Source organism: Lethenteron reissneri, chromosome 72 (genome assembly GCF_015708825.2).
Source record: "Lethenteron reissneri isolate LAM-NWPU_2019-01 chromosome 72, ASM1570882v1, whole genome shotgun sequence".
Classification (NCBI taxonomy): domain Eukaryota; kingdom Metazoa; phylum Chordata; class Hyperoartia; order Petromyzontiformes; family Petromyzontidae; genus Lethenteron; species Lethenteron reissneri.
Genome location: NC_083850.1, coordinates 868771 through 881537, shown reverse-complemented (window position 1 = coordinate 881537; position 12767 = coordinate 868771). Strand labels below are relative to the sequence as shown.

At 49.5% G+C, this 12767-nt stretch overlaps 1 protein-coding gene and 1 pseudogene across 1 annotated transcript in view; one reads left to right on the top strand and one right to left on the bottom strand.

Moving 5' to 3' along the window:
* LOC133361268 (zinc finger protein 84-like) overlaps nucleotides 1-12767 on the bottom strand; it is a 539839-nt pseudogene that overhangs the window by 283976 nt on the left and 243096 nt on the right.
* Nucleotides 1794-12767, top strand: part of LOC133361311 (oocyte zinc finger protein XlCOF22-like) — a 95013-nt gene continuing 84039 nt past the window's right edge. Inside the window, exons 1-2 of the mRNA XM_061580249.1 lie at nucleotides 1794-1811; nucleotides 4915-5421. Of these exons, the coding sequence (XP_061436233.1) occupies nucleotides 1794-1811; nucleotides 4915-5421 (525 nt within the window). The remainder of the gene's footprint in view (nucleotides 1812-4914; nucleotides 5422-12767) is intronic.

The window sequence follows — 12767 nt, the reverse complement described above, 5'->3', positions numbered from 1 at the left end:
TGACGTGTTCGTTGGATATATGGCCTTGACTTCAACATAGACGCACAGTGAACAAATGTGGTGAACTAATAAGGACATCATGGGGAATGAAACTTTAACGCTTTGGTATTCCTGGAACGGAAATGGTTTGCATTGTACTGGAAATGTTTGAACATAGGACATAATAAATATTCCCTTTGAGTTTTGACGTAAAAATGATTGCAGATGAATAAAAACGTATTTTTAACAAATGTTTGTCCGGTCTTTATTTTATAATGTTCCAAGCTTAAAACATGTTAAGAGAATTTTAGGTGGAGGATCTCCGTCACACAAGTGTGCCCTTAACCGGCAGCATCTTGGCTGTCTACCCGATTAACACGTGTTCCTTGAGGGGAAAGGTCCCCGTAGTTAATCGTTCATCAACGTACCAGTCACTAATCCCGAAGTATGTCGGGGATAAACTGTACTCTATAACATGTAAACTGTAATACTATAAACGATAATAACATGTAAACTGTAATACTATAAACGATAATCACAAATTGTGACAAAGCGAAATTCCCACAAGCAAAACACCACGCTCACGTGACGAATTCTTAAACAAACTGCTACACTCAAGTGACAGAACTTAACAAAAAAACGTCGCAATAAAAAGAACAACATCAATGGACAAATCCTAAAAACAGACAACACACGCACGTTAGTAGCTGTTAGAAGAAGACAACACCAAGCACCTTCAACTATACACATCATACAGCCAACTCGTAAATGGGGCGGTATATGACAGCCTTCGCTGCTGTCGACGGGGCCAAGCAGCGAGTGTTTAACTCCATTGTTTCAGAATCCGTGTCATCACCCGGCCGCAGCGCCTTAGCCAAACTACATCTCCCCAACAAGGCAGCCTTCCCTATGCTGTGTATTTTAGCAGTTTATTTACGGACGCACTTGAAGATAACAATTCGTCTAGAAAAGGCAGGCGACTTGTTCTACCAACACGATTTAAAATTTCTATCCGAAAGAAGTATGAGTTCATTCATGAGTAGTATTCACTAAGCCCCGATTGCACTAACCTACACACAGTTATGATTAATCAAAGTAAACATTAGTCGCTCATCCCAGCTCAGACATGATCATAGCAATCATTTCCAAATCCGTGTCGGGTCCCACGAGGACAGGGCACGTCCACAAACTTTTAAATTGTAAACTCACATTGCATACTCTAACATTATAAACTCTAACAATATAACCTTTAAACTATGAGCTATACATTGTAACGCTTTAAAATAACACTACAAACTAGTGTTATAGTAAACGATAATGTTATGAACTCTAACAATATAAGCTATGAGCTATACATTATAACGCTATAAAATAACAATAAACTGGTGTTAAAGATTAGAACACCGTACATTGAAGTGTGATATTTGAATTCGAATTCTTGGCTTCACACCGTGGTCCTCTAGGAATCACAATTTGCTCGTCAGTATGTAACATGTCTGTATGTAATATGTATGCATGAGACAATGTCTGAATGTAATATGTATGCATGTAACATGTATGTATGTAATATGGACGTGCGAACCAATGGTGGGATATGTGAAACATGAAGGTGCAGGATCAGGATGGGATTAAAATTATTTGAATAACACTTTGGTGGTATGCGCCGCAGCCTGGCTGCCCAGCAGATACCAAGGAGGAATTTTGGGAACAATTGATGGACACATGCAATCAAATAAATGGAGAAGAGCAGTTAGTAATTGGTGGAGACCTAAATGGACACGTTGGAAACGCCCGGGATGGATACCCTCGAAACCATGGTGGCCAAGGATATGGTACCCGGAACGATGAGGAAAACCGAGCCCTGGACTTTGCGGAAGCCCATGATCTTGTCCTCGCCAACACCTTCTTCAAGAAGAGACCGTCCCATCTCATTACGTCCGCCAGTGGTGGGATATCAACTCAAATTGATTTCTGGCTTGTCAAGCGGGATAAGCTGAAAACGGTGACAAACACTAAAGTCATACCATCGGACAACATCACCCCACAACATCGCATCCTGATCATGGACATGAAAATGGACATTGGCCAGCGACATCGCCCACCAACAACGGAACAGCAGCGAATTAAGTGGTGGCGGATGAAGGAATGCAAAGATCAGCTGAGAGTCGCCCTCAATCAGATTGACGTGAACACCAACCGACCAGCGAATGCGATTTGGGAAGATCTCGCCGGCCAACTGTGCACAGCAGCAACGGAAGCACTGGGGCTAACTAAGCCGGCAAACACTTCATTGACAAGCAAATATGGTGGTGGAACGAAGAAGTTCAGCTAGCAGTGAAAGAGAAAAAGCTAGCTTTTAAGAAGTGGCGCAAAACGCTCGCAGATCTGGATTACCAACAATACAGAAACTGCAAATCGGCAGCGAAGCGAGTAGTAGCAGCGGTGAAATTAGCTCAATACGACCAACTGTATGTCGAACTGGAAACCCCAGAAGGTGCCAATAAGATCTATCGACTGGCAGAGGCGCGCCATCGTTCGACTCAGGATATTGGTCAGGTCAAATGCATAAAGGATGAGAATCACAGCGCTCTCAGAGACCCGCCCGCCATCCTTGAAGGCTGGAGCGACTACTTCTCTGGAACCTGCAACCAGGAATTTCCCCACCCACCTATTATTAGCGCTGAACACGTCCTCGATCCGGTTTCACCTATCACCATCACCGAAGTGGAACAAGCTATCAAGAGAATGAAGAATGGGAAAGCGACTGGCCCGGACGATATACCTGCTGAGGCCTGGAAGATCCTTGGCAGGCAGGGTGCTGCCCTCCTTACCCAACTCTTCAGCACCATCACGAGCACCGGTGAGGTCCCAGAAGCCTGGTCGACCAGCACGACGGATCCAATTTGGAAGGGTAAAAGTGCCGTGTCAAAATGCTCGAATTACAGGCCAATCCGGCTCCTGTGTCATGCGATGAAGATCTTTGAGCGAGTTTTGGACACGAGGATTAGAAACATCGTCACCCTATCACCCAACCAATGCGGCTTCGACAAAGGATGTGGCACTACGGACGCCATATTCTCGGCGAGGCTCCTGCTGGAGAGGCACAGAGAGAAGAACAAAGCTGTGCACGTGTCGTTCCTCGACCTTGAAAAGGCATTTGACAGGGTCCCCCACGACCTCATCTGGCACTCGCTTCGATCCCATGGAGTCCCTGAAACCTACGTGCATTGGGTACAAGAACGTCACCAGTGCAGTCAGGTGTGCAGTGGGCATATCACCGCCATTTCCCATCAGCGTTGGAGTGCACCAAGGATCGGCCCTGTCACCACTCCTGTTTATCCTGTGCATGGACACGATCACTGCCGACCTGCACACGCCCCTGCCATGGTCAATTCTCTACGCGGATGACGTCCTCCTCTCAGATGAAGAGAGAGGAAAAGTCGAAAGACAAACCCGCATGTGGTAAGAACGTTTGGACGAAAACGGGATGAGGTTCAACATCAAAAAGACGGAGTATATGGAGTGTGGCCCCCAAACCGACGGCACCATCAGCATTGACGGAGAAGATCTGAAGAAAGTGACGGACTTCAAGTACCTGGGTTCCACCATCAGCTCAGATGGTAGCATCACGACTGATGTGAGGTCACGAGTCAATGCGGCATGGATGAAGGCAAGTCACCGGAGTCCTCTGTGATAGGAAAATGCCGGATAGGCTGAAGGGAAAAATGTACAAGACCATCGTCCGACCGGTGGCACTCTATGGATCCGAGTGCTGGCCAGCCACAACTGTACACGAACAAGCTCTCCACACCATGGAGATGAGGATGCTCAGATGGAGCCTCGGACTCACTCGATGGGATCGTGTCATGAACGAAGACGTTCGGAATCGACTTGGTGTGGCCCCCATTGCGGACAAGATGCTTGAGGCAAGGCTTCGGTGGTACGGCCATGTGATGCGAAGTGAAGAGTCATCAATGGCCAAGACTGCCATGTGTATTGAGCCAGAGGGCCGCCGTCCACGCGGACGTCCGAAGAAGCGATGGATGGATCGAATAAAGGAAAACATAAAAACGGTCAACGCATCCCCTGAAGATGCCCTGGACCGAGCCAAATGGGGAAGACAATGCCGAAAAGCGGACCCTGCGCCACAGCGGGAACAACGCTAGGAAGAAGATTACCTATTGGATTTCACTCCCTCGTCGAGAAGGCCGCTCTCTTCCTTTTCTAAAGTTACATGCTAATTTCTCTGCATTCACTTTAAATCGAGGACAAAGTTTTTATTCAAAATAGACGCACAATTACACACTGAGATGCACTTACATATTCATGCATGAAGCACAATGGGCACATTACCCTTCGGTATGTTAACAGACATGCGGATTGTACCTTCCAAAATTAGCAATCGAATGCAAATATCCTGAAAGACAAAGGATTGGATCCTAGCGGGGGAGTTATAAGGCGGCTCAGAAGCAGAGCTCAATGCCATTTCGAGAGGGAACTTGATGAGGTTGGACGCTCGACTCGTCGCTCTGCTGATCGCCCTTCAACCGCGAGACAACGCAGCCTGGCGAGCACAATTGCTGTGTCGACAGTTAGGCGACTTTGCGTCGGGAGAGTTCGTGGCGACATCTTCAGACGGGTTCCAGACATCGAATTACCGTGAAGCTCCAAGTAAGTGTCTATTTTCGCGGATAAACTCTTAAATGTGTTCGTCGTCAAATTAGCGGGATTTTTTTGCGTCTCGGTTCGACGCGAGTGTTAAACATCCTTGCGGCCGATAGCGTACTTTTGACTCGATAACACCGCTGCTGTTACTAAGCTCACATGGAGCAGAGACGCTCTCCACAGCCCCACGCACACGGAGACAAGAAGCCATTCAATTGCTCTGTGTGTGGGAAGGCATTTGCACGGCAATCAAGTCTTCAGAGACACCAGAGAACACACACGGGCGAGAAGCCATTCCTGTGCCCTGTGTGCGGGAAGGCATTTGCACGGTCGTCAACTCTTCAAACTCATCAGAGAACGCACACGGGCGAGAAGCCATTCCTGTGCCCTGTGTGTGGGAAGGCATTTGCACGGTCATCAACTCTTCAAACTCATCAGAGAACGCACACGGGCGAGAAGCCATTCCTGTGTCCTGTGTGTGGGAAGGCATTTGCACGGTCATCAACTCTTCAAACTCATCAGAGAATGCACACGGGCGAGAAGCCATTCCTGTGCCCTGTGTGTGGGAAGGCATTTGCAGACTCATCAACTCTTCATAGTCATCAGAGAACACACACGGGCGAGAAGCCATTCCTGTGCCCTGTGTGTGGGAAGGCATTTGCAGACTTATCAACTCTTAATAGTCATCAGAGAACACACACGGGCGAGAAGCCATTCCTGTGCTCTGTGTGTGGGAAGAAATTTGCACACTCATCAACCAGGAACAGGCATCAGAAGGTCCACAATGATAGGAAACTGAAATCAAAAGCTGAAATTCAAGGTGCTGCAATGAGTCCTGAAGAAGTTTCCACCTTCGATCCCATGCAGTTGGATCCCGAGAGATGGCTGGATGTAATGGAGTGGCTCGAGGATCAAACAGAGAGCTCGGGGTGACTGAAAAAATATTACGTCATGTGGTTATACCTATTAAGCCGTATCGAGTACTTTTGTGTGTAATTTTGACCATTTTAGTTTTACAGTTTTTTTGAGAGTTTAATTACGTGCACAGTGGTGGTTTGTTATGTTATCGGATTACTTGCCGAATTGGTGTGAAGAGCACTGGTTGTGAGAGGGTTCAATTGTAGTCGTTAGGTGTTCCTGTTGAGCTAAAGTTGGAATGCGTCTGTAGGTACATCTTTACTCAACATTTTAAACGATTTTTTTTCAAGTATATAGCTGTTTTTGATTGGTATTAATCGACTTTAGATAGCTGATTTCAGGATGTACATTGATGACGCGTTCGTTGGATATATGGCATTGACTTTAACAAACGTGATGAACTAATAAGAAAATATTGGAGAATGATAATTTAACGCTTTGCTATTCCTGGAACGGATATGGTTTGCATTGTACTGTAACTATTTGAACATAGGACATAATAAATATTCGGTTCGAATTTTAACGTCAACATTATTGCAGATGAATAAAAACTTAGTTGAACAAATGTTTGTCCGTTCTTTATTTTAAAATGTTCCTAGTAAAGTTTCAGGTGGAGGATCTCCATCACACAAGTGTGCCCTTAACCGGCAGCATCTTGGCTGTCTACCCGATTAACACGTGTTCCTTGAGGGGAAAGGTCCCCGTAGTTAATCGTTCATCAACGTACCAGTCCCTACTCCCCAAGTATGTCGGGGATAACTGTACTTTATAACATGTAAACCGTAATACTATAAACGATAACACTGAACATTGAACGATTATAAACCAGTGTTTAATTTATAACCATATTAACGGAGGTAAGGTATTATAATATCATTACAATCACAGCGTGGTCGTATAAGAATCACGCACAAACCCATTATAAACTCATTAGATTATGAATCGTTACAATTATTATAACAATCACAAATTGTGACAAAGCGAAATTCCCACATGCAAAACACCACGCTCACGTGACGAATTCTTAAACAAACTGCAACACTTAAGTGACAGAACTCAACAAAAAAACGCCGCAATAAAAAAAACAACATCAATGGACAAATCCTAAAAACAGACAACACACGCACGTTAGTAGCTGTTAGAAGAAAACAACACCTAGCACCTTCAACTATACACATTATACAGCCAACTCGTAAATGGGGCGGTATATGACAGCCTTCGCTGCTGTCGACGGGGCCAAGCAGCGAGTGTTTAACTCCATTGTTTCAGAATCCGTGTCATCACCCGGCCACAGCGCCTTAGCCAAACTACATCTCCCGAACCAGGCAGCCTTCTCTATGCTGTGTATTTTAGCAGTATATTTACGGACGCACTTGAAGATAACAATTCGTCTAGAAAAGACAGGCGACTTGTTCTACCAACACGATTTCAATTTATATCCGAAAGAAGTATGAGTTCATTCATGAGTAGTATTCACTAAGCCCCGATGGCACTTACCTACACACAATTATGATTAAACAAAGTAAACATTAGTCGCTCATCTCAGCTCAGACATGATCATAGCAATTATTTCCACATCCGTGCCGGGTCCCACGAGAACAGGGCACGTTCACAAACTCTCAGATTTTAAACTCACATTGTATACTCTAACATTATAAACTCTAACAATATAACCTTTAAACTATAAGCTATACATTGTAACGCTTTGAAATAACACTACAAACTAGTGTTATAGTAAACTTTAATGTCGTGAACTCTAACAATATAAGCTATGAGCGATACATTATAACGCTATAAAATTACATCATAAACTAGTGTTACAGATTAGAACACCGTAGATTGAAGTGTGGTATTCAAATCTCATTCGAATTCTTAGCTTCACACCGTGGTCCTCTAAGAATCACACTATGCTCGTGAGTTTGTAACATGTCTGTATGTAATATGCATGAATGTAACCAACCAGGCGAGTAATGGAAGAGCTGATCCCGAATCGGAGGCCACCACCCGAACATCAGCAACAGTCGATAGCGTGATTCTAATAGGACCACGTTGTTATTATAACAATTTTAATGCGATCAAAACAGCGCACCTCCCATTTTGCATTTACGACTCGCGATATGCATCTACATATAACATACATTCTAGCTCAGTGTAATTCTAATACGACCATAGTGTTATTCTAATCATTCTAATCCGATCCTAATCCACCAGTTCGCATATCCGACCCCCGGTTCGCATGTCCAACGGACATACATATTACACTAGCAGTTGCCGCCCGCTTCGCGGGCGGTGTGTATATACTTAGTTGGTGGCGAGTTGAAAGTGGCTGGACACAATATACATGTTTTGGTGATTGTTTTATGTTTATTTTTGTGAGGTTATATGTATTTTTATGAGACGCTCAATCGACAATATTAAAGAATGCAAGATATAGAAATATAGAAAGCAACTAATTCAAATATCTGGCGATACACTATATTCTTCGTGTACACTCCGCCTTCCTCCTCGTCGTCAGGTCCCTCAATAAGCGCCTTGATGTTGGATCTTGCCGTGGCTCGCGATGGTGCCACGTACAGTTGGCCGTGCGAGAAGCATGGAGTTGGTAGATATAATCCCAGGTTGTGAACAGTTTGCCCTTGCGCCTTGTTGATGGTCATCGCGAAGGCTGGAACAATGGGGAACTGCTTGCGCCAAAGTCGAAATGGGAAGTCCTTCGTGTCGTCGTCGCTGATGAAGATGATCCGAGGGATCAACACCTCCTTACCGTTATGGGTTCCTGTCATGATAGTCGCGCGAATGACGTGTGGCTTCATTTCCACGATGCGAAGCCGTGTTCCGTTGCACAGGCCAGCGTCCGGGTTCAAGTTGCTGCACATCATCATCACTGGGATGCCTTTGTTGAGGATCAACTTGTGTGGCGGAACCCCGTTGATGTTCACCGAGTTGAGGAGCTCTGTCTCAAAGAATGCTGACCCTGCTCTCTCGTCGTCCTCAACCGAATCTGTAGACAGGTACACTTGTGGAGCTTCTCTGAGGCGATCCGCGACAGCCTCATTCACTCGCTGCACAGCGGCGTTGGTCGGCGTCAGAATAGTGCAGTGAGCGAAGTAGTCGTTCATTGCCACCGTAGGGTAATTCAATTCATCTGCACTGTACATGGCATCGACAATCCTCTTCAACCCGAGTGGAACGGGCTGATGACTGCCGTCCTCATCTCCGTCGATGTGTGAGTTGTATTCAGGATTGTCGATCACCAGTGCACGCGGAATCTTGATGCAATCCGGACCGAGGTCTGGATCAACGTCATGCCTACTCTCTCCGACTTCCAAAATAAATTCTGAAAAGGCAGCCAGTTCTGTGGCGGATTCTTGGTTCTCTGCACACTGGACTCTCATGTTCACAGTCAGATGAACTTGCTTGAAGTGGGACCACAGGTCATGACGACTTGAAACACGCATCGACAGTATCAGCTGGTGTTTCTTTCTTCACAACTGGCAGAATCTGTCGAAAGTCACCGGACAGGACAATCACTTTGCCTCCAAACGGTTCATGCAGATTGTCCAAAATATCGCGAAGCGTGCGATCCACCGCTTCAAACGCAAACCGGTGCGTCATTGGGGCTTCATCCCAAACGATAAGACTTGCCTCCTTGATAAATGCTTTGAGCTTGGACTGTTTGCGAATGAAGCATGTGGATATGTTCGTCGGTTTTAACGGGATCTTGAACGTGGAATGCGCGGTACGGCCGCCTGGAAGCAGCAGCGAGGCAATGCCGCTGGAAGCAACAGCAATCGCAATCTTGCCTTGAAGACGTATCTTCGCCAGCACATGGTTGAGCAGCGTGGACTTCCCCGTGCCGCCCGGACCATCGAGGAAGAACAGCTTTTGATCGGGTTGACTGTCTTCGACTGAGCCAACAATTTCGTCGTAGATTTCTCTCTGGTTCGTGTTGAGTCTGTCAGCACGTTCTACGATGTCTTGTGTGGTGCCACAGCGACGGGGCCGTTCTGCCGAGCCAGGGAGCCGCCCGGCTTCCCCCACCGCACTGCCCCCCATCCCCCGCCCCACATAAGCACACACCCGCACGCATCCCCCCCCCCCCCCATAGAGCTGGAAGGGAAGGTTACCTGATCGACCGGTTTTTATCCGAGAGACCCTTATCGGGATTAATTCTCACGGTTTCCGGCGATCAGGGAATTGGATGACCTCCCCCGTGCTACGTGGTACCGCGGCGCTGCTGCCGGCCTTAATATTGTGTGGTCGCGGCGTGGGGCATTCGGCCACCGCGGTTGAGGCGCATTTCCCCCCACACACACCCCCACGAGTCGACGGGGCAAGCAGGGGAGGCACGAGACAGCATGAATAGCGGGGTCACAGGGGCTGTTGCGCATAGTCATGGGGGGTTGGGATAATTGCGCTTGAGCGCGCAGGCCCCATTGTTAGGAAGGGTAAGGGAGTAATTAGGATGTACGCCGCCAACGTCGCTCACTGATTAGCATATCAACAGCGCCTGGGGACTGCCGTGCGCGGGCTTGGGGTGCACGAGCCCATTGTTCAGCGCAGCATCCCCTTTGGAGGTAGGGAGGATAAATAGAGGAGCGCAGAGGGGAAATCGCTCTCTTACTCCAGCGCCAGGCGACCAGACGCAGCTCGAGCCAGCGACCCGGACGTCCGTGCGACGCACCGAGGCACGCGGTTAACACAAGGATCAGCGGACCGCCGTGGACACTTAACAGTGAGTAAGAAGGTGAATTAGAATCATAGCCGATAAATAGGGAATAGGTACAGGTTTAGTGGAATAGGCCAGCCTCGTCGACTCACTGATTCAACATCAATTCGCAGGTGGCATACAATAAATCATTAATAGCGAAGCGTGGTCTCGCGTGATCTTGTCGTGCAGTGTGAGCGTGTGGGTGCGCTGTGTGCACAGTGGTTCGCCACGTGAGTGAGCGCTGCGCGGAGCTGAGCGCGCGGGTTGCGTGTGGGAACGCGTGTGGTACTGTGTGTGCGTAAGCTCGCGGCGTGCGTAATAGGCGTACCCCAGGTGCGTGATCATAACGCAAGCGGCCAGCAGACGGCGAGCGCTGCGCAGAGCGGCGCAAGAGTGGGTGTCGCGTGTGTTCACTCCGTGTGTGATACAGGTGCGCGATCATAACTTGCGTAGTTGGTGTGGAGTTGGAGTGCACGGAGCGGCGTGTGTGTGTGTGTGCATACGTTCGTTACATGTCGGATACGGATGCGCATTGGTAACGTGCCGCACAGGGCTATACTGCGAGCACGGCGTTTGATTGACGATGATGTGCGCACGTATGCTCGCAGCGTGGGAGCGCGGCGCGAGGCTGTAATAGTAGGGGCGTCGCGTTCGAATGCCGGCGAAACCGTAGCGGGTAATAGGGAGGTGGGGTAACGTAAACGGAATAGGGGATGCAGGCGGGAGGGACCCCGGGGGCCAACGGCCCCCACAAATTGGTGTCAGAAGTGGGATGGTCCCCCGCGTTACCTCACGCTAAAATAAGACTAATATTTACCGGCCGGGGGGCCCCTTCGTGGAAGGCATTCGCCCGCAATCTCTTAGGGGCCAAGGAAATTAATGGATGGACGGACGCGCAGGCAGTACGTCAACTTAATATGAATCTTGATGGGCGGGCAGCCGATTTTGTAGAAGCATTACCCGCGAGCGCACAGACACAGCTAGAGGAGCTGATGCGCCGACTCGATCAGCGCTTTGGCACGCGTGACGAGGAGGAAGCAAAATCGGCCTTAGAGGCGCGCCGGCGCCAACCTGGCGAAGATCTACGTGATTACGCCGAGGATGTGCGCGAGTTAACAAAGATCGCACGCCCGGGGTACGCAACTGATGTTATTGAGGAACTGGCCGCCGAGAAAATCCAGCGGTACCTGTCTCGCACGGCGTGGTGGCAGCCAGACGTGAGCTGCCCACGTCTTCCCTTTAACGCCCTTGTCGAGCGCGCACGTAAGTGTGAAAGAATTCACAGCGAACGCGCGCCGCTCCGGGGGCTGGGACGAGAGCGCGCCATTGCGAGCCTGCTCTCGGAAGACGAGGAGGAGGAACAGGAGCTCGCGAGGACGGTAAGGGGCCGGGAAAGAGAGCCACAGAGACCCAGCGAGACGACCCCGGGGTGGGTAGCCGGGTTACAGGCCGGCATGGGAGATATGATAACCCAAGTAGGTGAGAGGGTAACTCAGGTACGCGAGGAAGCAAATAAAAATATGACCAAACTGCAATCCTCCGTTGAGACCATCCGATCCGAGATGGGGGAACTAGACTCCACGGTAGGAGGGCTAACTGGAAGGATAGCGCGACTAGAAGCAGAGTATGAGCTGCAGCGCACTGGGGGAGGAGGGAGTGGGCAGAGAGCCCACCACGGAGCCGCCACCCCTCCCCGGGCGTGTTATGTGTGCGATCGGCGACGGCATCTCAGGAGGGACTGTCCTCAGGTCGCCCGAGCTAGACAAGAGCTAAGGTCAAACACTAAGGCCCCCCTAGAGAGGGGACCGCCGGTGGGAGAAATCGACGTAGCCCCGACACAAACAAGCTGTGAGAATAATGGCGAGCGAGTGATCTCCACACAGGTTCCAGCAACAACGCCCACAGAAACGGTGACTCCTGGCGACTGGCTACGGGAGCTGGTGGCGGGGATCACGGGGGCCACGTCGCTGGTGGAAGGGGAGGTTAACGGAGTGCGTACCCGAATCCTGCTGGACACGGGGGCAGTGGCCTGGCTCGTGAGCGCAGCGCACTGCAGCGCGATCGGGGTCGACGTGCGTCACCTGCAGGCCCCGGACCGCGCGCTGCACACTGCGAGCGGAGCCGGAATGGGGCTGCTGGGGAAAGCCACCCTAGAGGTCCGCATAGGCAGCCAGGTGTGCACGCAGGAGTTCTACGTGTCGAGTGCGTTGTGTCACGAGTGTATCGCAGGCACCGACCTCCTAGAACGGTTGGGACTCAACGTGCAACCCCGCCAGCGATGCGCCACCATGGAGAGCAACGGCGAGCGGATACCGTTCCTGGGACGAGAACCAACGCGCCGCCGCTTTGCACCTGTGGCCGCTATCCTGACGACGGCAGTCACCATCGGCCCGCTCACCGAGATGCTGGTGCCGGTGGCAACATCCCCCACCGACCCCGCGCTCCGACCATCAGGGGAGGTAATGCTAACTCCTCACCCGGAGTTGGCAAAACG